The 26,556-nt window shown below is 35.3% G+C and overlaps 6 protein-coding genes across 10 annotated transcripts; 4 read left to right on the plus strand and 2 right to left on the minus strand.

Annotated features, from left to right (window-relative positions):
- Positions 1-5,013: 5,013 nt before the first annotated feature.
- On the plus strand, positions 5,014-7,588 carry LOC103871334 (scarecrow-like protein 5). The gene is made up of 2 exons (XM_009149574.2): positions 5,014-5,235; positions 5,766-7,588. Exon 2 carries the CDS (start codon positions 5,766-5,768, stop codon positions 7,341-7,343), a length of 1,578 nt encoding a protein of 525 aa, XP_009147822.1. The 5' UTR covers positions 5,014-5,235; the 3' UTR covers positions 7,344-7,588.
- A 4,260-nt stretch (positions 7,589-11,848) lies between these two features.
- On the plus strand, positions 11,849-14,775 carry LOC103871336 (pirin-like protein At1g50590). The gene is made up of 5 exons (XM_009149575.3): positions 11,849-13,177; positions 13,254-13,292; positions 13,651-13,679; positions 13,769-13,950; positions 14,063-14,775. Exons 1-5 carry the CDS (start codon positions 13,015-13,017, stop codon positions 14,583-14,585), a joined length of 936 nt encoding a protein of 311 aa, XP_009147823.1. The 5' UTR covers positions 11,849-13,014; the 3' UTR covers positions 14,586-14,775.
- A 699-nt stretch (positions 14,776-15,474) lies between these two features.
- On the plus strand, positions 15,475-17,219 carry LOC103871337. The gene is made up of 4 exons (XM_009149576.3): positions 15,475-15,853; positions 16,112-16,240; positions 16,322-16,506; positions 16,574-17,219. The coding sequence occupies exons 1-4, from the start codon at positions 15,650-15,652 to the stop codon at positions 16,956-16,958; spliced, it is 903 nt and encodes a 300-aa protein (XP_009147824.1). The 5' UTR covers positions 15,475-15,649; the 3' UTR covers positions 16,959-17,219.
- Positions 17,220-18,306: 1,087 nt separating this feature from the next.
- LOC103871340 lies at positions 18,307-20,781 on the plus strand. 4 transcript variants are annotated; one of them, XM_033272554.1, is made up of 3 exons: positions 18,307-18,640; positions 19,164-19,214; positions 19,348-20,781. In XM_033272554.1, exon 3 carries the CDS (start codon positions 19,356-19,358, stop codon positions 20,568-20,570), a length of 1,215 nt encoding a protein of 404 aa, XP_033128445.1. In that variant the 5' UTR covers positions 18,307-18,640; positions 19,164-19,214; positions 19,348-19,355; the 3' UTR covers positions 20,571-20,781. The 4 variants fall into 4 exon arrangements, with proteins under 4 accessions (XP_033128445.1, XP_033128444.1, XP_033128446.1 ...); XM_033272553.1 differs by lacking the exon at positions 19,164-19,214 and having other exon boundaries at positions 19,341-20,781; XM_033272555.1 differs by lacking the exons at positions 18,307-18,640; positions 19,164-19,214 and adding an exon at positions 18,659-18,930 and having other exon boundaries at positions 19,341-20,781.
- LOC103871339 (cytochrome P450 705A22-like) lies at positions 20,648-22,941 on the minus strand. 2 transcript variants are annotated; one of them, XM_009149581.2, is made up of 3 exons: positions 21,970-22,941; positions 21,214-21,898; positions 20,648-21,020 (listed from the first exon to the last, which is right to left on the minus strand). In XM_009149581.2, exons 1-2 carry the CDS (start codon positions 22,879-22,881, stop codon positions 21,257-21,259), a joined length of 1,554 nt encoding a protein of 517 aa, XP_009147829.1. In that variant the 5' UTR covers positions 22,882-22,941; the 3' UTR covers positions 20,648-21,020; positions 21,214-21,256. The 2 variants fall into 2 exon arrangements, with proteins under 2 accessions (XP_009147829.1, XP_009147827.1); XM_009149579.3 differs by lacking the exon at positions 20,648-21,020 and having other exon boundaries at positions 21,083-21,898.
- Positions 22,942-22,971: 30 nt separating this feature from the next.
- Positions 22,972-25,627, minus strand: LOC103871338 (pseudouridine-5'-phosphate glycosidase). Its single transcript, XM_009149577.3, has 12 exons — positions 25,372-25,627; positions 25,180-25,273; positions 24,971-25,081; positions 24,751-24,833; positions 24,392-24,451; positions 24,248-24,308; positions 24,037-24,143; positions 23,878-23,955; positions 23,742-23,787; positions 23,530-23,650; positions 23,363-23,448; positions 22,972-23,269 (listed from the first exon to the last, which is right to left on the minus strand). The coding sequence occupies exons 1-12, from the start codon at positions 25,450-25,452 to the stop codon at positions 23,199-23,201; spliced, it is 999 nt and encodes a 332-aa protein (XP_009147825.1). The 5' UTR covers positions 25,453-25,627; the 3' UTR covers positions 22,972-23,198.
- Between the last annotated feature and the right edge of the window lie 929 nt (positions 25,628-26,556).

The following is a 26,556-nucleotide window of genomic DNA, read 5'->3' on the forward strand; positions in this document are numbered from 1 at the left end:
AGTCAAGGAGTTGTCTAACAAGAGTGAGTGACGTAGAAAAACAACAACTGAATCATTCACTAATTAAGCTCAGAGAGATTATTAAACAGAGGACAAAGCTCCAGTAATCATCACTTACTATGTAATATACTTGATCCATCAACATCTTTGCTCGGATCTTCTTTGTTCTCTACTTCCGGACGATTACGAGTCTCTGAGTGAGACACCGGTTCTGAAGGATCATCACACTCAGCATCCTTCCCTACAAGACCTTGTGATCATTGTTAGTATCAACTGCTTGATGCATAGAAGCATATTCAGCTTCAACCGTTTGACTTATAGTCGCTGCATTTTCAGCTTCAAACGTTTGACTTACAGTTGCTGCATCTTCAGCTTCAACTGTTTGACTTGTATCTGCTGCATCTTAAGTTTGACTTATAGCTACTGCACCTTCAGCCGAACTTATATTCGCATTGGCAAAGAAGAAGGAATTGTTCCCCCTGGAGGCGATATTCGCCAACACATTCTTCTTCGACTAAAGCATATCTTGAAATGCATTAGCCTTTATCTCTCAAGAGAACCGGCTATTAGACAAATACAAAGATCTCAACGAAGTAAGCCTCTTAACCTGTGGCATTAGGCCATTAAAATCATTGTTCATTAGAATCATGGTTGGTAGATTCTTCGTAGGAACCAATTGATCGAGGTTTAACATCCTGGTTAAGCTCATTCCCTCAAGTTGTAAACCCCAAACGTAGTTGCATGCTACAAAGAACACCGAACCAGTTGGCGTTGTTTCCTTGACGTGGTGATGTTGATGGATCCCAACTATTAAACGCTGAACCATTTGCTAATGTATCTTTGAATATGTCATTTGCTTTTGTCAAACCCAAGTTTTTTTTATCCGTCTATAGATGATTTATGTTGGTGTTAAAAAATTCAAGAATTAGTTATAAGTTGGTGGTGATTATGTATGATATCTGAACTAATTAAACAGTACTAGCTTATCTTTTCTTGGCCTGGATATGTCACATGAATCAAACTATCATGTATAATGATATTTTTGTTTTCTACGCATAGCAAGAATAGTGGTCTCTTTATAGAAGGGACCTTTTTGTAGTAAGGATAATATTTGTTCTTTCCAAAAGTCTTGTAAAGAAATCATGAATGATGACTTTGTAATACCTTTATTGAAATTCTGACTGCGCACGAATTGAAGGAGTTGAATTTTCCCGACAGTGTTACTCGTGAGACGACAAAAAAAAAACAAAGAGAAAATGATAAATTAAATTATACTAGTATATGGTTCAAAATAAAAGTAAAATAAATAAAAAATGAGAGGTCAAGTGTAAAATGTTTCTGAAAATCTTCAAAAGAACGCGTAATATGGTCAAACGCTTTAAAAGCGAAAGTTGGGTCCATTCTGGTCGGCGTTCTTGGTTGTGAATGAAAGTGCAACGTGTGAACATTCGAGTACACACCCTGTGGCCTTGTTGTGCTGGTCCTCGAGCGTCCATACCAATTTTGTTCGTGCTGGAACTTAGTTTTTTGGGGTTAAAAGTGGATATTTTTATGAAAACATTTTCTCCGAATTTAAAGGAAGCTGAAAAGCATTGATTTTCTATCCAACATATTTACTATTTCTGTTCCACAATGATAAATCTTTTGAAAAATTATTTCACAAAACAATTTTTGCGTGTTTCTGAAAATTTCTATTATCTAATAGTAAATTATATATTTTAAAAAAATAATAATTGCTTATTGAATTACTAATGGATGTTTTATTTAAGCTGATAATCACAAAAGATGTATTTGTAATATAAATTTATTGCGTTTTCTGTGAATAAGTGAAAACTCTTTCTTTGTAAAATGGAGAGAGTATAATAATTTTTTGGTTTTAATTTCAGAAAATTTATTTTAGTCTACTGGTGTAAGTAATGTCGTATATAAATCAACATCTCAGAGTCCAAATTGCGAGTTTGCAATTTTCAGCATTTGTTCTTATTAGCTAATAGTCTTCTATATATAAAATACGTTCAGTACAGTACTAGTTGACACTACATTCAAAATACAATGTTTATTAAGAAAACTGATTTCGAAATACAATGTTTTAATCAGTGTTTTAAAAAAATCAGCATAAAACACCAAAAAAAATTGCCTTAAAAGAATATAAACCAATAAAGATGGATCAACTACTTTAGCACATGACAAATAGATGGTCTCTGGTTTCAAGATCCCTAGAGCAGAAGGTACATATAATGTAGAGACCTGCAAACCCCATGAAGCAAGTCTGCTTTTTGTAGCTAGTTTATCAGCATTGGCCACTCACATGTTGAAAGCATGCTTAGGCACAGCTTCTTTGAACCATATTACACCCGCCCAGTCCTTTTCATCCTGTCGATATCTCACAGACTGCCAAGAGAAGAATAGTACATTTTCATACTATGCTTGTCAATAAACCATTCCACAGAATCATCAATCTCCCGAGGCATGGGCAGTTGGATGGTGGCGAGATGGCAATGAAGTTGCAGTTCCTCTTGAGGCTGATTTTACCATTCTCTGATTAAACTACGTTGGTTCTTTCTTAGAAGATAATGAATGTCTTAATAAATTAATACCAGTTAAACTTTACCTAATAAACATACATCAATTTATAATAGTGTAACATCTATATATATATCATTGGCATAAATATATTGAGGGAAATTGGTGTCAGTGTTATTTTGTGTATCATTGGTTATATTATGATCATCTCACTAGTCATTCGTATTTTAACAGCTCATTGATCTTTGTATAAAGTAAAAAACACATATTTTCAAAAATCACATATATATGTAAAACCCCTGAATAAAATTATGATAGTTAGTAAATAAAAAAATGGGAGGATAAAAAGAAGGGAATAATCACAAACTTTTAGGCCTGAAAGGGAGAAGTGTCGGACCAACCTCTGGCTTTCACGTGTGGTGTCATCTCATCTCTTTTCTTTTCGATCTCATCGATGATTGCGCTTGTGTGGACTATTTTAACCTTGCATTACAATACTGAACTATCATACGGTGAAAATAAATTGTAAATGCATTACAAAAAACTAACTGTATGCCCTGTTCGAAAACGCGGCCGCCTAGCCGAATAAGCGGCCGCCTAGGCGCTCGACGGTAGGGAACCGTGGCGCTTTAGACCAATTCGGTCCATAAAATCGGACCCACATAAAATCGGCCGCCTAGTTTGATAAACCGGACAAAACCCGATTTTTAACCGATTTAATTCCCACATAAATTTTAAACTGTTGGCGAGCTTTGGGTTATCTAAAGCCCACATACACATTAGAGCAGCAGAGAAATATGTATATTTATAGAGTACTTGCCGAGTAACTTTTGTTTGTTCTCTCCGATGTAGGATATTGTCAATTCTTAGATTTTTGCATTTTTAATTTCTTATTTATTGTGGGGAGTTTTAAGACAAAACAAATTTAAAATATGTCAAACGTACTACTAGTTCACTTTTCCTCCATGAAATAAACATTTTAATACTATGTTAGATGAAAGGTTGCAGTGAAATTACATACTATTATAATATTTTTGATGAAGTCTGTTTAATATTCACACATGTATCATATGTATATATATTTTTAATAATGGATTTTGTTAGAGATAGATAGTAGTATAAATTCAATATACAGATATTATGTTATATTTACACCATATATCTAATTTTAATATTAAATTAAATAAAATTATATAAAAACTAGGTTCCGCGTATACCCCGCTTAATCTCCGATTTTTTGGTAACTCGTTAGGCCCGGGATCACCGCCCGACTAGCGCCTAGTTTCGAACAGGGACTGTATGTAACCAAAAAAGGAAATCAAAATATGTTTTTTTTGTTTCATATTCGTGATTCGTGCACCCACAGAATCAAATAATAAATCACCATCATCTTTTTGTTCAAAAAAAAAAATCACCATCATCTTTAAAATTATCTTCTTGCAGTCGTCGCAATGACTCGGTTTGTACGTTCTTTATTTTTATTCCAAGGACTTTACATTAACAAATCTATTTAAAAACCATGTGCTACTAATATAGTATTCGATCGATTGATGATAACTACCCGTGGTTTTGCTTTAGCTCGTGTTTCTTTCGTTACAAGGAATTGGAAAACTATATAATAGATACACAAAGGAATACAAATTCGGTTTGTAAATGGCCTACGTGGTTAGCACCGTCCATATATATATATGATTGATCTTGGTTCCCTGAAATTTCAAGGTTGTTAGAAAATGTTCAAAAGTAATATTTTAGGTTGTTTACCAAAAAAACAATAGGTTTAAAATAATATAATGTTTTTAGAACAAAAAATGTGTCGATTAAAAGGAAACAAACAAAAACTGTTACAACTTGAATGACGTACCAGAATAAAATTGACTCTGGTAAAAGATGGTAAGCCCATGACATTTCAACTACTCTCGTTAAATCCCAAGTCTCATATTCGATCATTTGTTAGATGAAAAGCATCATATTAATGGTTTCCATTATTACTAATAAAACCATTAAAGACGGAAGAATCCAAAACCCGATAATTAGTCAAAATTCATGATTTCAAAATTTAATTGATTTAAAAGGTTTACAAAATTTGGAAATCCTTTTACAATGCAAACTGTCAATCACGTTCGTTATGATATCAGATTATCAGTCATAAAGTAATAAGTAAACTATTACAATAACAATTTAATAATACAAGAAGAAACAAAATTGAATTTATTTTTCTCAACAAAATAAAGAAAAAAAAACTAAATCAATTCAGCTAAGTAAATCAGTTATGTAAAATAGACAAACATAAAATATGATTTACAACTGTTTTATTTTATTACAATTTAGGTAACTGAATCGGTTCAGGTCATTTGTTCTATTGTGTTTGACAAGAATATAATTTTCAGACATAATCAAAGCATAAACATAATTTTAATCATAACACTGACTGGATAGAAATAAAGGATATAATATTCTTACGCGCTACAAAAAAAATATCAACAGTGGCAAAAACGTAAATTAGAATAGTCAAAGGGGTATTTACTAAAGAAAGAGATGAGGATAAAAATGAGGTGAGCAGCGATTATTATTATCTCCCCTGGTGGAAAGTGGGCAGCAAGTGGTAGCAACAAAGCACTTCCCTTTTGATTCCTTTGCCCCTTTGATCTTTCAAATCAAGATCAATAAATCAAGAAACCTCAAGAACCTCTCTCTCTCTGCAAACTCAACAAGGTTCGTTTTCTTGAGATTCTTGATTTCAAAGTTTCAATCTTTATCCTCTTCTTCAGTTATGTCGGTTGAGTTTCGGTTCCTGCAAGCTTCTTGCGTCATATGCGTCCTCTGGTTTCAATCTTTGATTATGCATGTGGTCAAATTGAGTTATCAAGCTCTAGTGTTATATAACAGTCTTCTTTAGCTTACTTTGTCACACTTTTTGATATTTAAATTCATGTTTGGATCTTGTTTATGAGTTTTACCTATTGGGTAAGCCTTTGAGCTGAATCTATCTATATAAAGATAAAACCTTTAAGGTTGTCTCTGTGAACCTTAAACACCTTAGGGTTATGTAACAGTCTTCTTTTGCTCACAAATTACTGTTTAAATCTCTAAACTTTGTCTATCTATTGATGATTAAATTCATGTTTGGATCTTGTCCATGGGTTGTCAGCCTTTGAACTGAATCTATCTAGATAAAGGTACAACCTTTAAGGTTGTCTCTTAGAACTCACAAGATCTAAAGAAACTGTCTTTTTTACTGGCAGATGGAGGCAACACAGAAACATATCATTCAAGATGGATCTTCAATGTTTTATCACCAGCCATCAGTCAAGCAGATGGACATCTCTGTTCAGACCTTTGATTCTTACTGCACACTTGAATCCTCTTCAGGCACCAAGTCTCATCCTTGTCCTAACAACAACATCACTTCTTCCACCACAAGCTTTTCCTCTAACGGAAGTCCCGTTTCTCACTCCAACACCAACAACAACACCTCTCACCTTTCCCCTGACAACAACAACTCTCCTCTAAGCGGATCTTCCGCTACAAACAACAACGAGACTGAGCTCAGTCTCATGCTCAAAGACCTGGAGACTGCAATGATGGAGCCTGATTTGGACAACAACAGCTTCAACGGTTATGAGTTTGGACAACAACAGCAACACCAACACAGAGCTGCTTCTTCAGCTATGTACAGATCCATGGAGATGATCTCCAGAGGAGACTTGAAAGGAACGCTCTACGAATGCGCCAAAGCAGTTGAGAACTGCGACGTGGCGATGACTGATTGGTTAATCTCTCAGCTACAGCAAATGGTCTCTGTCTCTGGAGAGCCTGTTCAGCGCTTAGGAGCGTATATGCTCGAAGGTCTTGTCGCTAGGCTAGCTTCTTCTGGTAGCTCAATCTACAAAGCTTTGAGATGCAAAGACCCAACAGGTCCTGAGCTTCTTACCTACATGCACATCTTGTACGAGGCTTGTCCTTACTTCAAGTTCGGTTACGAATCTGCTAACGGAGCTATAGCTGAAGCTGTGAAGAACGAGAGCTTTGTGCATATTATAGATTTTCAAATCTCGCAAGGAGGTCAGTGGGTGAGTTTGATCCGTGCACTTGGCGCTCGTCCTGGTGGACCTCCGAGGGTGAGGATCACTGGGATTGATGATCCTAGATCCTCGTTTGCTAGACAAGGAGGGCTTGAGTTAGTTGGACAGAGGCTAGGGAAGCTCGCTGAGATGTGCGGTGTGCCGTTTGAGTTCCACGGAGCTGCCTTGTGCTGCACGGAAGTTGAGATAGAGAAGCTTGGAGTTAGAAACGGTGAAGCCTTAGCTGTTAACTTCCCTCTTGTGCTTCACCACATGCCTGATGAGAGTGTGACCGTGGAGAATCACAGAGACAGGCTGCTGAGGCTTGTCAAGCGTTTGTCTCCCAACGTGGTGACTCTGGTTGAGCAAGAAGCGAACACCAACACTGCCCCGTTTCTTCCCAGGTTTGTGGAGACGATGAACCATTACCTGGCGGTTTTTGAGTCCATAGATGTGAAGCTCGCTAGGGACCACAAGGAGAGGATCAACGTGGAGCAGCATTGCTTGGCTAGGGAGGTTGTGAATCTGATAGCTTGTGAAGGGGTTGAAAGAGAGGAGAGGCATGAGCCGTTAGGGAAGTGGAGGTCGAGGTTTCACATGGCGGGTTTCAAGCCTTATCCGTTGAGCTCTTATGTGAATGCGACGATCAAAGGGTTGCTTGAGAGCTATTCGGAGAAGTACACACTTGAGGAGAGGGATGGAGCTTTGTATTTAGGGTGGAAGAATCAGCCTCTTATCACTTCTTGTGCTTGGAGGTAACTTATGCTTGATCTGCAAGAGGAGTTTAGATAATGTTTACAGTTCGTTGATTCTGTTTTGTAAAAGTAAAAGAAACTTATGAACCGATAAAACATTTGTCAAATGTTGTAATAGTAGTAGTAGTAGTAAGGTTGGTGTTGGTGTTTAAATATTATGTTTTTATTTTCACAAGAAACTATGATTTGACAAAACTTTATAGCACTCTGTTGTTATGTTTTAATGTGATAAATGATGAGATTTTCTTCCTTGACCTTGTTATCAAGTACCGACACTAGGAAACTGTAGATTTTCTGCGTTTTTCTTTCTAAATAAAAGAAGTGTTTAGTGGACTATGTTCAAGCGTTTGAGTTGGTTTTATTGTGCTTCTAGTTTAAAATCCGGTAAAAGATATCTTAAGCTACGCTAAGCTATGTTTTTGGTACTAATGCAAGTTAGTTTCAGACCAAAGAGAGGTTAAGGTCGGAAAATAAAATTTTCCTAATAAACAAAAGAAGAGTTAACAATTCTCCATATTCAAAACTAAACTTTTGTCTAGTCAGTATTTTGAAACCCTGACCAGACCAGTGGTTGAGCCGGGTGAAACCGAACCGGACTAGTGGTTGAACCGGGTTAAGCGTAAATTGGAGACTAGTCGGGTTGGATTGACCGTAAAACCAAAAAGAAAAAACGAAACCAGATTAAAAACGTATCAAACTAGCAAAAACTCAGAAAGCGGCAAACCATTGGACCAGTTCCCAACTGAGTTTGACTATTATTTTTTTTTTTTACAGCAAAAAATATTTACAGACTCAACTTTTAACTATTAAATTTTGAATTTCAATTAGACAGCTAATTTATTTCATAAATTATTTTTCTTTTTTATCTAACAATATGTAATATATTTTAGATAAATAATTTTATAAAATAAAAGTTCTGATATTTTTAAACTTCTACCATTATACTACTTGTTTAAGATTTTAATCATTTTATAAAAGTTTTTACAAATTACCACCATAAGTCAGTCAAACTTATATCTATTTGATTTTCCATTTTATTTCGTATTCTAATTAATTTCTATTCGAGATATTTTGGTTTACCATTTCATGTATTTTTGGGCTTTACTTTTATGTATTATATTAGAAAATAATTCAAGTGTCTCACTTTCTAAAATTTTAAAATTATAAGATGTTTTGGTTGATATTTTCTATTGAATTTATATACATATCATTAAATATTTTATCTATAGATATAAAATTAATTATTCATAATAAAACTACCAAATCCGCTTAAACCCGGTTGGATAATAGTGAACCATGATCCAAGGGTTTTTTGATTGGGTTGCTTGTCCGGTTTCAAATATATTTTGCTAGTCGTTTCTTTTCAAAAGTCATGTAATTTATCGATTTTTGTTTTGGATATTTTCTAGTTGAGTTACTTGGTACTTTCCTAGCTAATCAATTAGAAAGTTGTTAGTTGTTACAATGTTAAATAGTAATGGACCCTTTTGATACACGTTTGAAAATTTATGAATTATTTGAGTTAATGCAAAATCAATACGTGTTATTAAGAGGATATGACAGTATAATTAATTAAGACGTTTGACCAAATTAGTTGATGGCACAATGTGGCGTAACTTACAAGTTACAACATCAAAGATGTTTTTGGTTCCTTTGTGATTAATTGGAGTTGCTTCGTACGTCTTCGATCCCAAAATTACTTTATTTGCTTTGGAGTTGGCCTGGTAATTATTAATAATTACTTTCTTACCATTTTTATTATTATTATTATTTAATTTTTTTCAATAAATATATTATAAAAACCCGTTAGATGGGAAATAGTTTCGGTTACAAGTTTGATTCAAACAAAAACTTTTTAGTCTATGTTTTACAATAACTAACTTTGCTTAACCATTAAACCTGACACGTTCCGCTAATCTGCTTTTAGTAAACATTAGAAATTGTTTTTTTGTTTTCAACCATCAACGCTGATCACGAGAAAGTGAAGTTCTCCTCGTTACTTCGAATGCCAGAAATTTCCGTGTCGCTTTCGGAGTAGCTAAATCTCGATGATCTCCTTGAAGTTTATAACTGTCACCCCTTTAACGCACGGACGCTATCGAAGAAGAGAAATAGAGCACAACCCCGTTGAAAAACGCTCTATGTTCCTTTGTATAATCTCCAAAAGGGCCAACTCGATCGCAAGCCTAAAGACACAAAGCCTCCTCACCGAGAATGGTAAGCAAAAAGTCGGGAACGAAAAGACCGCTAATCGTGAAACTGAACTGCTCATAGACCTGCAAAATAAGCGTTAGTGTGGCAAACACTACCGAAGCAACCAAGAGGACGCCCAGCGCTGGGATGTGCGCAACACCGCCTGGAGCCACCGACAACACTGAGAGACCCGCAGACCACACGAAGTCTTCAGCATCATCGCCAAACGCCGCTTTAGAGAACCTAAAACGGTTAGCTTACTACTGTCACTGATTGCAAACGGTGACGACGGGGAAATCAAACCATCGAACAGCACGAGCAATGATCAAAGAAGCCCGTCGACAAGCTTCAGAGGTCGGATCTTGAACACGACACGGGAAGTGAAAGACCAGATAGGAGAGAGGTCACAGCAACGTTAGATAATTTGATTGCTCCGTTATGATTACTATTATGATTAGCTACAAATGTGGCTTTGTTTGATTGTGCGTTTATATTGGTAACAAAAAACATAGACACAATCAAGTCGATAACCACTAACGCGGTAATATTACGGTTAAAGAAACTGTAGGTTTGGCTTAAAATGGCGATTTAATGAGGTTTTGTTGATAAGAACATTTTTAATGTAAATTTACGATGTTTTTATAAAATCGAACAATACTATAATAAATGTGGAATATATTCTAATGTATTTACTTCAATGTATTTATGTAAAATACTACTCTTTCCGTTTCAAAAAAAATGCATGTTCAAGAAAAAAAAACTGTTTTTAAAATATACAAATTTTATATTTTTAATTCAACTTTTATCAATTAATAAGTAAAAGTTTTGAATTTCAAAAACATTAGTTGTATTTTTTAAAGTCTTATTGGTTTAAAAATATAAATATAAAACTACAAAAACTAAGTATTTATAACTAAGCTTTAATATGTTTTATTAAAAAATGTGAAAATTTTAAAATATATATTATTTTGAAATAGAAGGAGTATTCATTAAAATATAGAGTAAAAATAGAAAAACAAATTTCCTAAATATAAAATCTTTATATTATAAAAATAAATAGAAATGAATTAAAATAAATTTACCTATACAAATATACAAAAATAAATAAATAATGATGCAAATGTTAGATATGGATTGGAGATACTCTGCAGTGTCACCACTACAAACATGTAACAACTGTCTAATCAAATTGGTCAAACACTCTCCTCATCTACAGTAGAAAAAGCTATATGATCATGAGATGAGGAGGCATTGAGAAAATCCAATATAAATCGTTTTCCATCAATTTTCAAACTTCAAATTCTTCCTTCATTTTAATTTTTGATACGGTCAATTTTGTTGCATGTATTTGATTCAGGAAAAAAAAATATACATACAGTACTTAGATACCTGATGACGTCATGGTTATGTAAACACTCGTCAGATCAAAGTTTCCAGAAGTTTTGAATTAAAAATTATATTTTGTCGTTCTAATTTAAATATAAGTAGTCAAAGACTTGGGTTTCAGGGTTTGTACTTTGTAGTATCTTTGACTCTTCAAATCAGTGGTACGTACCCCCGATATATCGTAACCTTCTATATGGCAATGGCATCATCTTTACGCCATGCTGTCGAAAGCCTTTACGTCATGTGATCCCGCTTGTAAACATGTGCGCTTATCTAGATATGTGGACAATGTAGTAGAATTAGTTTTGTCAAATAAGATAATACTAGAGCTTGACCCGCCCGACCGGACGGGTATTTATTTTATGTTTTTAGTTTTTTTTTTGTTTATATTAAATGACGTATTTGTAATATTAAAACATAAATTCATATTGAAAATTAATCTTTATAGTTATAATAAAAATAAAAATTAAAAGTTTAATAAAATATTCTGATATAAATTTTAAATTTCGTAATTAAAATAATATAGAGGCGGTCATATTTTTTTCAATTTCAAAATCTAATCTTCCTTAAAGACAAAGAAAATAAATTTATAAATACATAAAATATATAAACTTATTTGGAACTATAATTTCAATTAAAAGAAATTTGTTAAAGAAAAATAATCTTACTGTTGTTATTTATTTCTAGAGCTTGACCCGTGACCGTATAAATATTTGCTTTCACTTTAATTTTTTTCTTTGTACTAATGGTATAATATATATATGTAAATTAAAATATATTACATAACTGTTAATATAACATTTTTAAACATAACAATTTTATTTATTACTTTGAATAATTATATTTTGTGATTTTAATCGTCTATTATATCACAATGTATCATATAAACAAATCCAATATTTATAACTAATTGGACTTATATTATGAAAGCACTATACTAATATATGAATAAACTATTTTATATTTTATTTATATGTTATATAAATTGATTATGATGTGTGATTTTTTATTTTATTATTTATTACTTATAAATATTAAAAATATTGAGTATGTTAATACGAAATATATTAGGAAATTTATTTTGGTTATGATTTGATAAAGGAAATCTATTATTTAAATTTTGGAAAGATATTAAATGCTTAAATCTATGATTTAAATTAAGAAAAGACAAGCATGCTTAAATATAGGTTCAATAAATATCTTAATGGCATTCTAATGTAAATAAGTAGTAAAACTAAGGGGTATTTCTATTTTGTACTTCTGTTTTAATAAAGTAGATAGTTTTTTTTTGTAACTTCAAATAAGTCAATAAGATAAAAATTGAAAATAAAATTATGTATAAGTTGTTGATTTGTAGCTTCAGAGAACTTACATTCGTCATTCAGTAGCCTTGCAAATTTCATATTACTCGTTTTTCTTACCCGAGCTTAAATAACTAATAAAAATGAGTCGATTATACGGTAATCATTTGAATTAAAAACAAAAACAATTCTTACAAATGAACATATTTTTCTAAAGTTGGCTTTCATTATATATATAAAAAAATGTTGTTATAGCATTACTATATACTACGTGCATCATTGTTTAAAGCTGTGGATACAAAAGAGAGAATCAAGAAATAGTATAAATATTTCGCATGCAATAATCCACCACGGGGTCCATTAACGAAATAAGAGATGATAGATATGATCCATTCACTTTTTTCTTTCTACCAAAACATTTCGAATGAAACATCTTTATTGAGAGATACTAAAGAGAGGATGATGAATTGATGACGTAATACTAACCATTGATAATTTTAATTCAAATCTTTCTTGCTTCATACATCTGATGAAGTTACTATCTATTGTTTTTAACATTTTATTAAGCAAAAAAGGAACTTATTTGTATAATCAAAATTAGCTAATGTTTTAAAAGAAAAGAGAAGGCGTCTTAAACCAAAATAAAACCCCTTTAAGACAATTGACTTGTAAATCATCTTCTTAAATTTGGCCAACTGTCAACACAACAACTCTTTCCTTACTCTATATAAATATTAATACACATCTTCGCCAACAAAGAAAACATATTCTTCACTAACTCTCTCTTAGAGATTCATGATGCCAATCTCAGAGGAAGCTTCTGGTAAGAAGAGGTTAGTTGTTAAGAAGCTTTTCGCTAGACAGCAACACGAAGGGTTTGGTGCTGTTGTAAGAAGAAGCATCGGAAGGTTTGAGTTAAGATACTTCGACCCATTTCTTGTTTTGGATGAGTTCTCAGGTTAGTTTTTCTTCTTTTCTTGCTCAGAATCCAACTTGTCAGAGATTAATAATACAAACATCTTTCAAAATTTCAGTTACGGCTCCTGCAGGGTTCCCAGATCATCCACATAAAGGTTGGTTTACTTAATCCAATATTATGTTACAAAAAAAAGAAGAAGTTAATCCTATATTCTTAACGTGATTTACACGTTTGCGTTTGTGTTTACATGAGTATTTTTACTTATATCTATTTTTTCAGTTTTCGTGAAAAATGCAACCACCTTTCATTTGCGTTTGACATTTAGTTTTTTACTATAAACAAATAATTTGATTAAAATATTTTCTTTTGAGGTTTAAATTTTGTTACAATACTCAAGTTGTGGTATAAACGATCGAGGCATTACTATAAACAGAGCATGACTACTAACCAACTCTATTGCTAAATATCATTGTATTTCGTGTTTAATATTTTTTATTCTTATTTCAAAACAGGATTTGAGACGGTCACTTACATGTTAGAGGTATTGATCTCCTTTCATCTTCATATTTAAATTCAAAAAAAAACGCCAAACGTTAATTCATGATGTATTATTGTATCTATTATACATAGGGAGAGATTTTGCATGAAGACTGTGAAGGACACAAAGGGGTGATAAGGGAAGGAGGATTACAATGGATGACGGCAGGAAAAGGCATAGTTCACTCTGAAATGCCTTCTTCAAACGGTAATGGCACTACTACTCACAACAAAGGCTTGCAGCTTTGGATCAATCTTTCCTCAAAACATAAACTGTAAGCTTCTTTTTATGTAAAAAATATTCATATAGGTAACCATTGCATAGCAATGAGTGAGGTGGCCAATGGGTTTTAGTGTACTATATTATGTTTCTTCTTACTTCTTCAGAGTAATGCCGAGTTATCAAGAGATTGAGAGCAAAGATATAGCAGAAGCAGAGAAAGATGGTGTGAGAGTGAGAATCATAGCAGGAGAATGGAATGGAGTTAAGTCAAAGATCTGCACAAGAACACCAACAATGTATTTTGACTTCACTCTCTCACCTGGTTCTAAAATCTCTCAGCACATTCCACTTCACTGGAACGCGTTTGTCTATGTTCTTCAAGGCCATGGCCATTTTGGGGATGCCAAGTCACAACATTCAACAGCTGCCGCGCATCACATGCTTATTCTAGGCCTAGGTGGTGACCGGTTAGAGGCTTGGAACGGTTCTGATTCTGGTCTGCCGCTTCGGTTTATCCTTGTTGGTGGTGAGCCTATAGGTGAACCAGTGGTTCAGTTTGGTCCTTTTGTTATGAACACACAGGAAGAGATTGACCAAACCATTGATGATTTTGAGAATTTTACCAATGGATTCGAGAAAGCTAGACATTGGAAGTCTCAAGCTACTTCTGACTTGGGATTCTTCTAATACTTAACAAATTGTTTTAATATCTTCTTACCTTATAATTGTTTATTTTTCTTGATTTTTTTTCCATTATCCAATGTTATTTTAAATTATTTGTATTTTGATATTTCCATTTATTAGAAATAAGGAATTGTTTTATAAATCCATTTTAGATATTCAACATATTAAAAGGAAAATAAATGTGTTATATCTCTAATTATTTCTTTTCTATAAATTTTTCTGTTTCTGATTGATATATTTCATTTCAAAATATTAATAAATGAAACTTTCTATACTTTAGATTTAAGATCGTAAAATGCTATGCAAAATAAAAATATTTTAAGAATTATTATTTCAAAATATTAATAAATGAAACTTTCTAAACTTTATATTTAAGATTGTAAAATGCTATGCAAAATAAAAATATTTAAGAAATGTTATTTTCAAAATTTTGTTGTGGAGTAAACAGTATACCAAGACAATGCTGTGATTTTAATCTTAACCGAAATGAACCTAAATTTTTGTTTTCAATTCAATTCCGGTTACTATTCTGCTTCAATTAAGTTGGTTAAAAAAATTGGTTATCAGTTTAATTTAGTTTGACAGTCGATTAATTTGATTTTTATTCTCTTCTGAAAGAAACCATAACCAAACTATACCCATTTTTTTTTAAAAAAAATGTAAACTAAATTTCAAAAAAGAAAAATAACCGAATTAACCAAAACAACCAACTTAACCGAAAATTTCAAAATTTAATAGAGACTAAACTAAGAGAAAAAATCTGTTAATTTTGATACAATTTTCATTAACAAACTAACTGAATATCAAACACACTCAAATCAATTTCGTTCGGTTCAGTTAAGCACAATTTTGTACTAACAAAAAATCAAAAATCCGAACCGAACTAACTGTTCCAACTTCCAAGCAAACCTGAAGCCCAACCAGAGATTCCCACATTGAACCGGAACCACAATGGTTCACAAAGCCACCTACTGACTGATGAGACAGAGTATCAAAGGTTGCTCCGCCCCCGGCAGCCCTTTCTTCGACAACCTCTGAAGTAGCTACGAACCGCAGAGCATCAGAAAATGGAGGTTTCGATGTTGGGTTCATCACGGAGTTTCCGGCTATCTCCGAAGACACAAACACCAAAACCCGCAAGCTCTTTGACAGAAAGAGGCCAAAGTTGTCTGAAAATGAGGGGTGGTAATCCAATTAGGACATACTCAGCTAGATCCCTCAAATGCAGCTCTGTCTCTGAGGATTTGTTTGAGAGAAGTAGCCCACTTGAGGTAATCTTGGAACTAGACTGTTGGAACTTTCAACTTTGTCCATTAAGTTTTGTTTTGATTGCTAATCTTGTAGTAGAATAACACCTTAGAACAAGCTTCATCATAGGATAAAAATCGAAACTTTATGTTATCTCTCCTGTAAAGTCTTGGCCTTTTTGGTTGAATTGAATGAGGAAGTTTCTTGAATAGTAGACTATGTGAGCTGTTGATTCTCTATCTTATCTTATTCCTTTTGAAATTCTCACTTGTTTGAAAAAGGTTAAGAAAGAGCTAGAGACTTGCTTCGACCTCATACATAGGCTTGGGAGAGGGATCCTCTACTTAGGTTCCGCTAGAATCCAACCAAACCATTCACATTACCTGCAATCACAAGAGTTGAGCAGAGAAGTAAGTACGATCCACAAGAAGTCAGTTTTTATGAAATTTTACAATGTAGAGTTTCTCTCAGAGATGTGTGTAATTGATCAGGCAGCGAATCTGTTGGACTGTACTACATGGTCTGGAGCTGGACCAGGACTCATGGATGCTGTCACTAAAGGTGCTTTAGAAGCTGAGAAACCTGTCGGTGGCATCAAAATAGAAAAAGAAGCTGGTGAATGGACTGCATCCAAGGTTCATCCTTATCTCCCTCCTCAAAACTATCACACTTGCAGGTAACTTAGCTAACACACTTCTTCTTACTCTTGAGTGATCCCTATAACTTGGAATCAAATGTTCTAGGTTTTTCTCGGCGAGGAAGCATGGACTGGTGGATGCAGTGGTTAGGAACAATGTTTCAGACAAGACTGCAGTTATTGCATTGCCAGGAGGCATTGGCACGCTCGACGAGATGTTCGAGATTTTGGCATTGGTTCAGCTCAAAAGGATTGGCTCCGTGTTGCCGGTTCCATTCATTGTGATGAACTATGATTCTTTCTACTCAAAGCTGTTTGAGTTCATTGAGAGTTGTGAAGACTTGGGAACTGTTTATAAAGGAGAAGTCTCTGCGTTGTGGAAGGTATGCAACAGCAACTCTGAAGCTTTGACATACTTAGCTGAGTTCTATGAATTGCCGTATGGTTGTACAAAACGTGAATCTGGAATTAGAGAAACTGCTCGTGGATGATCATCCGTTTCTTACCTCGTTTTGGGGTTTCAACTGTAAGAGATAATATTTGTGACCATGAACAACACAACTGTAAGAGAGATAATACAGAATTTAGCTTCGTGTGTGTAGTTTATGTAGTACCACTAAGATTTCTCATTGTTGTCACTTCCATCTTGTGTTTATTCTCTTAGCACTACATTGTATTTTGATGTGAACCTATTCTCTACTCGGCCATAACCGAGCCTTAATAACTGAGAACCTAAAAATAGCATTTAAACACCTTTTTTGTTCCAATATTGGCACACAAGAAGAAAATCTTGAAGTAACATTCACTAAAAATTCAAAGTAACTTTTGAATTTATATTTAGGTTTGAGTTAAATGATTAGGGTTCAAATAGAATTTCAGTTTTACCACAAATTTGATACCATTATTTTAATTTACCTTTAAACGGAACTATTTTCATAAATATTTCAAACTTGTGATGAAAAAATTAAACTAATCCTTTTAAATCATCTATAAATGCTTAAGAATAATTTTTAAAAGTTTAAAAACCCAACATTTTCCCCTAAATAATAAACCCTAAATAATAATCACTAAATTTTAAATTCAAATATTTTTGATTGAGTGTATTTTTGAAATATGGTAGGCAATTTATGGTATTTAATTTTTTTTATTTAGAGGTTAGTATCTAAGGGTAAGATTAGGATAATGATTTAGGATTTGTAGTAATTTAGTCTTTTTACTTTTTAATTAGTGTTATTTAAAAAAACAATTCGTGTTTTAATTTTGTCATAATTTGTTTCTTATGCTATATAAGTCATTTGGCCTTAATAATTTAGAAATTTGATTGGTCTATTTACCAATAGCAAACGCTGCTGTTTCTTCTTTTCGGTTGAGACTCTTTTACCATTATTAAGGAAACCCATCCGAACAGACCAACCATCAAAAGAAGCATACCAAAGCAATCATGTTGGTTTCTTTGTGTGTAGTTTTGTAAATAACACTCAGATTTCCTCATTCTAGTCACTTCCACCCTGTGTTTCTTCTCTTAGCTCTAGTAGCAGGCCATAACCAAGCCTTAAAAGAGTAGAAAAGTGAGTGGTTTTTCCACTACCAACAACAATCACTACGAATGTGGGAGGTTGCAGAACCATATCTTAAATTTTAAGCTACAAGTGTTTTAATAGGTTTTAACCGAGCCAGAGCCAAACAATTATCTTGTAAAGGAAACCATACCAAAGCTAATCAACTTGGTCCATAACATCCTGCTAATACCAAAAGGAAAAGAAAAAAGATACAAACTTTAAAGATATTTTCTTTATAAAAAGGGTAAGTTTCACTAGAAGCTTTAAGAGCCGTTGTGGTGTTGTAGAAATTGGAATACAAACAAAAAAAGAAATGAATACAAACAAAAAAACTCCACAAAAAAGGAGAGGCGTCTATAATCCGTGGATCGTGCTTGCCTACCTAGAAAAGTCTTCTTCATATTCGTCTTTTGTATGAATATTAAAACAGCAATAAACGCAATTATTGTTCCTCTCTTTACACTTTCTAATTCCACCTTCATCTTCTCCTTCTCAAAGCTCAAGAAAGTAAGAAAAATAAAACCACAGCGCAAAATTCAAGAAGAAGAAAGAAAGAAAACAGAGGAAAGCTTTCTTCTTTTTGACCCTTTTCTTCTCCTCCCAAAGATTTAAAGGTTTAAGCAGAGCCTTAACTTGTTCTTTATTGAATTGAAAGTTTAAATCTTTTTCTAACTTTAATCCTTTAATTCTGGAACATTCGTCCTCGTCCCTTGGTTTGTGGGCGGTTTGTTTGTTTCCTCGATAAAGTTGACTCCTTTCTTGGAATCTGTCTATGCCCTTTTTGTCTTTGTTGTGTGTTTAAAGGATGCTTCTCTGCTTGATTGTTTTAATTAGTAAGTTAGTGAGTTGAGTTAAGCTCCCTCTTGATCATAATCAAAGTTATTAGCTTTTTGCTTTGGATCAGGTAATAAACTTGTTTAAGGAGTTCTTGAGCTTTGTTTCTTATTACATAATCTTAAAAAGGATCTATAATTTGCCAGAGATTTGATTAAAATAGCTTCTGTTAAGACAAGTTTTTGTTTCTTGTGATAGGGTTTGAGTTTGTGTTTATTTACTTAGTTGTGTTGAGAGTTCAGACCGAACTTTTATTGGGATAGTTCCAGTTGAACTGCTGTCTTATTGTTTGTTTGTTTGCAGTTTCTGTTTGATGAGTTCCTTGAGCTTTGCTTCTGATTACATCATCTTTAAGTTCTGTAATTGATTCACTTCTGTTAAACAACAAGTTTTTGTTTCTTGTGATAGGGTTTGAGTTTGTGTGTATGTGCTTAGTTGTGTAGAGAGTTTAAACCAATTGAGCTGCTGTCTTTTTGTTTGTTTGCAGTTTCTGTAATGGAGTCTCCACAGTCTGTGGCCTCAACCTTCAACGGTATCCACTTGAACGGCAACGATGAAAGCAGCACAAAGAAAGCTGATTCAGACAGCTTCATGGGTGTGCTTGAGGTTTTTGTTCACCAAGCCAGGGACATCCAAAACATCTGCATCTACCATAAGCAAGATGTGTACGCTAAGCTCTCTCTCACAAGCGATCCCGAGAGCTCCTTGTCCACGAAGATCATCAACGGTGGAGGAAGAAACCCTGTCTTCGACGATACTCTCCAGTTCCATGTGAAGAGTGTTGATTGCTCGCTCAAGTGTGAGATATACATGATGAGCCGCGTGAGGAACTATCTCGAGGATCAGTTGCTTGGTTTCGCTCTTGTCCCTTTGTCTGAAGTGATTGTGAGGAATGGGAAGCTGGAGAAAGAGTTCTCTCTTTCTTCAACCGATTTGTTTCACTCTCCTGCAGGTTTCGTTGAGTTGTCTCTCTCCTACGCTGGAGAGTTCCCTGAGGTGATGCACATCCCTGCGGCGGTTCCAACGGTGGATGAGACAGAGATGGTTTCTATCGAGGTTGATGAGTCTGAGTTTCTGGATCCGAAGATTGTCTGTGAAAACAATCAGATGGTGTCTAGTTACTTGGCCACTCCTTGTACTGATTCTGATGACTTTGTGAGCTCTGAAGGCGGCTTTGTTGAAGTAAACAGCGTTCAGACTACAGTTGTTGACACTGTTGAAGAAGCAGCAGCAGCTCCAACAGGTACTGACTTCACAAACGGAATCTCTTCTCCATCCATTGCAGTTAGCTCCGGTTCCTCGGGCACTCATGATGATTTAGTACTATCAAGCAAAGGCAACAACTCAGATTCAGACCAAGAAGTGAAGAAGAAGCTATCATCAAGTGAAGAAAACAACTCAGGTTCAGACCAAGGAGAGAAGAAGCCAGCAGATCCCATCAAGAACGGTGATTTAGATAAGGAGGATGGTGAAGAGGTTGTGAAACCGATTCTGACAGTGAACTTTGAACAACCAGAGCAAAAGGTGGTGCAGCAAGATATTGTTGACATGTACACAAAGAGCTTGCAGCAGTTCACTGAATCACTGGCGAAGATGAAACTGCCTTTGGACATGGATAGCCCAACACAATCAGAGAACTCAAGCTCCTCCCAGCAGACGCCAAAGAGCGCGAACTCCCGTGTTTTCTATGGCAGTAGAGCCTTCTTTTGAAGAAGCTTTGGAGGCAATCACAAAGGACTAAGGAGTAGCAACTAATGAAAGTGTAATAATAAGTTGAAAGTTACTTATCTAAAAATGTGCAACTATTATTGCCTTCAGCTTTTCTTGTTATCTGCAACTTTTTTTCTAATTTAGTACTAAAATCTCGCAACCTTGTCCTGTACTTTATCTAACAGATGTACACTTAGACAACAAGTTCTGTAATATACAGTGCAAGGAGCAGTCTCTTCTGTGTTAACCATTGATACTCCACTCAAAACACTGTACCATTGTTCCAACGGCTACCCCAAAGCTTGCACCAGTTCAATGAATCACTGGCTAAGATGAAACTCCCTTTCGACATCCATAGCCCGACTCAATCAGAGAACTCAGTTCCTCCCAGCAAAGATAAAGTGCAAGAGCTCATGTGTTTTCTATTGGCAGTAGAGCCTTCTTCTGAAGCTGGAAACACAACTTTATCATCAGAATTCAGAAGTAGTGAAAGTATAATGATAACTTAAAAGTAGACAATCTAAATTGTGCAACCATATTTCTTGTTATCTGCAACTTTTCACAATCACCATCCCTTATTTAACAGATGTCACAGACATAAAAACAAGTAGTTATGTTATGAATGGTACAAAAACAACGTTACCAGACATACTGTGTGTCTGCAACTTCAACAGCACATATCAAACTCAACCATCAACTGGCTCAAAGCTGGCTGAAGGGTCAACTCGAGCAACAAGAGTGCATTTAAGTGGGTGAGCCATGCGCAGGGTCATATCTCCAGTCTCTTCCATATTCACATTATTTCCATTAACACTCCAGTCAAAACACTGAACCATTGTTCCAACGGCTACTCCAATGAAGATATAACCTAAGTTTGTTCCAGGGCATCCTCTTCTTCCGCTCCCAAATGGAAGGTAGTTCAAAGCTAACTGCTCTCTCATCTCTTCTTTCCCCTTTGAAGGAGAAACCATGAACCTCTCCGGCTGAAACTCGTCTGGTTCCTCCCATGAATCCGGATCTCGCATCACCGCGTAAGAGTTTATGATCATAGTAGTGTTCTGTGGTATGTAAAACTCTCCGATCTTGCATCCTTCCGCTGCAGTCCTCACCAGGATTGGCGAATGAGGGTGTAGTCTTAGCCCTTCCTTCACCACAGCCTGCAGATACGGCAGGTTTGAGAGATCTGTTTCTTGAACCAACCTCGTTTTCCCTACAACTGATTCAATCTCTTCTCTCAAAGTTTTAAGAATCTCAGGGTGGTTAATCAGTTCAGCCATTATCCACTGTGTTGTTTGTGCTGAAGTATCAGTGCCTCCAAGTAAAAGCTCCTACAACCAGTGAACAATGCTTTAAGATAAAGACACTTTGAATGATCCTTAAGCAAAACTCAGAACAGTACCACAAAAAGCGCTTTGATCTGGTTCCTCGAAATCTTAAACTCAGCGTTGTCATCTGCACAAACTTCCAACAGAACATCCACCATGTCTCTGTCCTCTTTCTGATTCGGATTCTCTTCATGTTCCTTAATAATCTTCTCCAGCAACTCATCGTACCTCTGTGAGACCTCCATGATCTCCTTCTCAAACAGCGAGATCCCAACCTTCTTGAGAAGTCGACCAACCGTGCTAGCTATAAGGAACTTCCTCACCAAACCAAGTGACTCAGTCACCAAGCTTCTGATTTGCTCTGCTTCACCGTTCTCCTCGGAGCATTTCCTCCCCATTATCATCCTGCAAATGGTGTTATTCGTCAGCTTCATCATCTCTTCACCGACATCAACAACCTCACTCTTCGCCGCCTTGTCAAACAGCATAGCACGGAATGTCTTGAGTTCTTCCCCGCGGATGAGCCGTGTCCGCTCGAGAGAATGAGAACCGAGAAGCTTTGTGACTAACAGCTTCTTCATGAACTTCCAGTAATCTCCATAAGGCGCTGAGACAAAACCAAAAGATCCAAACAGTAATGATTTTTCCATTATAGGAACCTCACGGTCACGGGTAGCAAAGTTCAGGCCGTTGGTCCTCAAAACTTCGTGGGCCATGGAGCCTGATGAGACTAGAACGATTGGGATATTGAAAGCACGGAGGTGAAGGAGAGGACCATACTTGGAAGAGACTTTGTGAAATGATTTGTGAGTTGGAACAGAGAGGAGATGGTGCAGATGACCAATGACAGGTAGAGATGGTGGACTCGGAGGTAGATCATAGTCTTTTGGTTTCTTGAAGAAGAAAGCAGAGAGGCAGAAGCGTGTGAGGAGCCACAGGAAGATGAAGATGAAGCAGAGCTGAAAGTCAACGGTGATTGCAGCCATTGTTGTCAAAAAACTGCAGAGAGAGTTAGATGAGGCAGAAATAGATATACTCTCTAGATCAGAGCTTTCCTTGAGAACCTTTGTGATAACTTATTAATAATACAATAGTTTATTCTTTAGAGAACGTTGCACAAGGATACAGATCAGGTTCCACATGATATAAAAATATTCATATAACATGTGAAAATATTTTTAAAAAGAAACAATATTGATAAGCAACATTAAAACACTGGATAAACTACCAATCTAAAACATCTTTGATCCGTCCTATATCATGAACCTGAGTCTGAGATTGAGCTTGAGGTTGATAAGGAAGCTCACATCAGCTGAGAAAGAGCTACTGCAATCTGAGAACCAATAAGGGCATTGTTTTTCACAAGCGCAATATCTGAAACTGTGTCAAGGAACTCAAGATCTACAATGCTGTTTCTGAAAGGGTTTGGATTTGGATACATATAGGAAACCTATAGAGAAAGGATACTTGCTGCAAGTGAGGTGCCTCCAGTTAACTCATTTACACGTGCAAGTAAGAATGGAGTTTCTGCATTTCCAGTAACGTTTTGTTCCCTGGCCAAAATCAAACTCAGATTTCAGACTCTGACAAGATAAGAAAAAAGAAAGCAAAGCCCTTAAAAGTATTCTTATGACCTTGCTTCTGTAAGAGCACGCTGTGTTGCTGATTCAATACGATTTCCGGCAGCTGAATGCTGTTTCGGGATTGGAACAGCGAATAGAATCCCCGCCTTACGGTTTAGCTTCATGTTTGCATCTGACAAAAGCAGTTTTTTTCAGGGTGGTAAGATCTCAAAGCTCATATGTTACTGAAAAAAATAAAATTCTGAGACAGTCCACTCTCTTGCCTATTACACGAGCACAGTCTTCAGGGCTATCAACTCGTGAAGGTGCCTACAGAAGACAATACATCCACATCAGAACCAACTATCTAAGTATTACTACCAAGTGATTTAGTTCAGTGCTAATTGACAACTTTTGCACCTTACAGCCGCTTTTCTCTGTGAAAAATGCCGGAAACTCATCGCTCTTGTATGCAGCAACGTACACTTCTTGAGTTTCCTGCATTATCAACGAATAGCTCCGATGAGAACTTAACTCCTAAATGTTGAATAATAATGCATTGACAAGGGATTTATATACCAAATATTCAAGAGTCTTTGGAATATCAAGTATTGATTTAACGCCTGCTGATATCACAGCTATAGGAGTCCTTCCAAGTGCAGTAAGATCAGATGATATGTCCATAGCTGCATCACAACGACACAATATAGCAGGCCATTAAGGAGTGCATATTGGCTTCAACACAATCATTAAAACGGAGTTTCTAACCTCCTATGGACATGAAACTTACTATGGTCGGCATGCCTATGCACACCTCCTATGCCGCCGGTTACAAAAACTTGGATTCCAACCTACAGCAACCAAAATGCTTTGGATGAAATGAATATAAAATAAAATCAGTGTTACTAAAGAAATATCTAACATGTTAAGTTACCATTGAAGCGAAAAACAAAGTTGCAGAGACTGTAGTTGCACCATTTGCTCTTGTCGCCACCTGAGGTAAAACAATATATGGAAGAACAAAAAAGGTCTGCTTTGATTGAAAAGTAAATAACGTGTTGGTCTATAAAAAAGCAGTTTGGAGTAAGGAAGCTAGCTTGAGTGATCGATGCAATTTAATTTTATGCACTACTGAAGAATAGTTTCCTACATGACGAGTACAAGAACAAACTTAATCTTAAGAATAAGCAAGTCTTATGCTCCTCCTGGTTGTACTAAACTACTGATGAAAATTATGATGGTGCAATAAGTAGAGAGCCACCAGAAGTGAAGAGAGCATATAGAGTGACTCACAACATGTGGTATGTCCCTGCCTGCAGTCTTTTGGACACTCTTCCCCAGAGATGCAAGACGTTCTAGTTCTTCTTCGTTCAGACCTGTTTTACTACAAATCAGCATAGAAGATAACACCTACAAGAGTCTCTACTGCTTTTTGATCCTTTGCCTAATAAGAGTTTCTATATCCAAGTTGGGTTTCCAGGATCCTATAAACTACCAAACAAAGTTAACTCACCTATGCAAGGCACTCCGTTTAATATAGCTATTGTTGCAGGGACTGCACCATTTTCTCTCACAATTGACTCAACCTCTTTTGCTGTTTGCAGATTTTGAGGGTAAGGCATCCCTACAAAATGCACAGTTGAAAATAAGACAAAAGATCCAAGAATCCAATTTGAAACCAAACAAAAAGCATAGCAATGGATTGGACAAAACAAAACAAACCATGGGAGATAATGGTTGACTCAAGAGCGACCACAGCACGTCCATTGGATATGGCGTCAGATACTTGTGGAGATATCTTGACCAGACTCCTTAGCTGCTTCAAAACAAGTAGTGAAGAGAAAAAAAAAATCAAGATCAGAGTAAGAGACTTTAGAAACGAAATTGAGAAGAAAAAAGGTTGAATTATTTTACCTTGTTGTTGGCTTCAAGAGGGGAGATATGATTCTGGAGAGTTGAGAGTCTAGAAAGAGAGGACGAAGAATATGAAGCCATTTCTCTCTGAACCAACGGAAAGATTCTCCCTTTATGTGTTTTTGATTATCTTTACTGACAAACACAGTGGGTATATATACGAACACACTCAGATCTTTACTCAAATCTACAGAAGAAGAATATTCACATAAGTGATAGTGATAACGACTACTAGGGTATGTATATTAACAGAATTATATTATACTCCTTTTACCAGAAAAAAAAAAGAATTATATTATAGTGTCAAATTTCGAAATTCTTAAATAAAACTTCCAAAGTTTTATTTTAAATTTAAATATTTAAATCTATAAAATAAATAATTTTTTTTTAAACAATATTTTTAGTTGTGTGATATTTATAAAAAAATCTATTTTTATTTTTTATTCAAACAGTAAGAAATTTTCAGAAGTCCACAAATTTGAGAGAGTTTTAATATGTATTAAATATTAAGGTAATTTAAGAAGAGTATTGAGTAAATTTTGTAAAACAATTGTTTCAAAATCTAACAAGATTTGAAGAAATTGCAAGGTGCAACCGTTGATTAATCCTTAGCTTCCTATCCTAGGCCCGTTGTTCCAATATGATTTGATTAGCTGACCAAACGGAGTCTATTAATCGAACCAGAAACTAGTTAAAGCACCGTCCTACCAAACTGAAGAGCAAGCAGTCTCAGCTTAGCAAACCCAAGAGTCATTCGAAGATGTCTCTAGAGACCAAAAAGCTCTTGTTTTGTAGATGAATATCCCACTGCCATTCTGACCAGAGAGATCCTTTCCTGGACAGCAAATTTAGATGAATCTTAGACAAAGGACTTGGTTCCAAATTAAAAAAAAACTTCTTAGTCCTAGCCCTCCCTCAGTCTTAGGTAAGCAGACGAGTGACCAAGACACCTTTACAATACCACACTTGTCTATATTTCCAGACCATAAGAAGCGAGCACAAAGGGATTCCATGCATTTAATACAGCCCTTCGGAAGTAAGAAAGCCGGCAGCATTCCTGTCCTTGGGAACCTTCTAACACCAGTTTACTTCCAGTTTTCCTCGACAAGGTAAGGTAACTGCATATAGAATATATATCCGATGCCTATATGATGTGATGAATACTGCCTCATTACTTTAGGACCC

The sequence above is a fragment of the Brassica rapa genome, chromosome A06 (genome assembly GCF_000309985.2).
Source record: "Brassica rapa cultivar Chiifu-401-42 chromosome A06, CAAS_Brap_v3.01, whole genome shotgun sequence".
NCBI lineage: Eukaryota > Viridiplantae > Streptophyta > Magnoliopsida > Brassicales > Brassicaceae > Brassica > Brassica rapa.

Bases quoted from the DNA above. Each gene is read 5' to 3' on its own strand.
- LOC103871338 (XM_009149577.3), bottom strand. From the start codon at position 25,452: ATGGCTTCATATTCTTCGTCCTCTCTTTCTAGACTCTCAACTCTCCAG. The intron at 24,452-24,750 runs GTGAGTCACTCT...GTTTTACCTCAG, and splicing joins GCAGGGACATACCACATGTT to GTGGCGACAAGAGCAAATGG. The intron at 23,788-23,877 runs GTGCAAAAGTTG...TGTCTTCTGTAG, and splicing joins CAGAGAAAAGCGGCTGTAAG to GCACCTTCACGAGTTGATAG.
- LOC103871339 (XM_009149581.2), bottom strand. From the start codon at position 22,881: ATGGCTGCAATCACCGTTGACTTTCAGCTCTGCTTCATCTTCATCTTC. The intron at 21,899-21,969 runs GTACTGTTCTGA...CACTGGTTGTAG, and splicing joins AGATCAAAGCGCTTTTTGTG to GAGCTTTTACTTGGAGGCAC.
- LOC103871336 (XM_009149575.3), top strand. From the start codon at position 13,015: ATGATGCCAATCTCAGAGGAAGCTTCTGGTAAGAAGAGGTTAGTTGTT. The intron at 13,293-13,650 runs GTTGGTTTACTT...ATTTCAAAACAG, and splicing joins CCCAGATCATCCACATAAAG to GATTTGAGACGGTCACTTAC. The intron at 13,951-14,062 runs GTAAGCTTCTTT...TTACTTCTTCAG, and splicing joins CTTTCCTCAAAACATAAACT to AGTAATGCCGAGTTATCAAG.
- LOC103871334 (XM_009149574.2), top strand. From the start codon at position 5,766: ATGGAGGCAACACAGAAACATATCATTCAAGATGGATCTTCAATGTTT.
- LOC103871337 (XM_009149576.3), top strand. From the start codon at position 15,650: ATGGAGGTTTCGATGTTGGGTTCATCACGGAGTTTCCGGCTATCTCCG. The intron at 16,241-16,321 runs GTAAGTACGATC...GTAATTGATCAG, and splicing joins CACAAGAGTTGAGCAGAGAA to GCAGCGAATCTGTTGGACTG. The intron at 16,507-16,573 runs GTAACTTAGCTA...CAAATGTTCTAG, and splicing joins CAAAACTATCACACTTGCAG to GTTTTTCTCGGCGAGGAAGC.
- LOC103871340 (XM_033272554.1), top strand. From the start codon at position 19,356: ATGGAGTCTCCACAGTCTGTGGCCTCAACCTTCAACGGTATCCACTTG.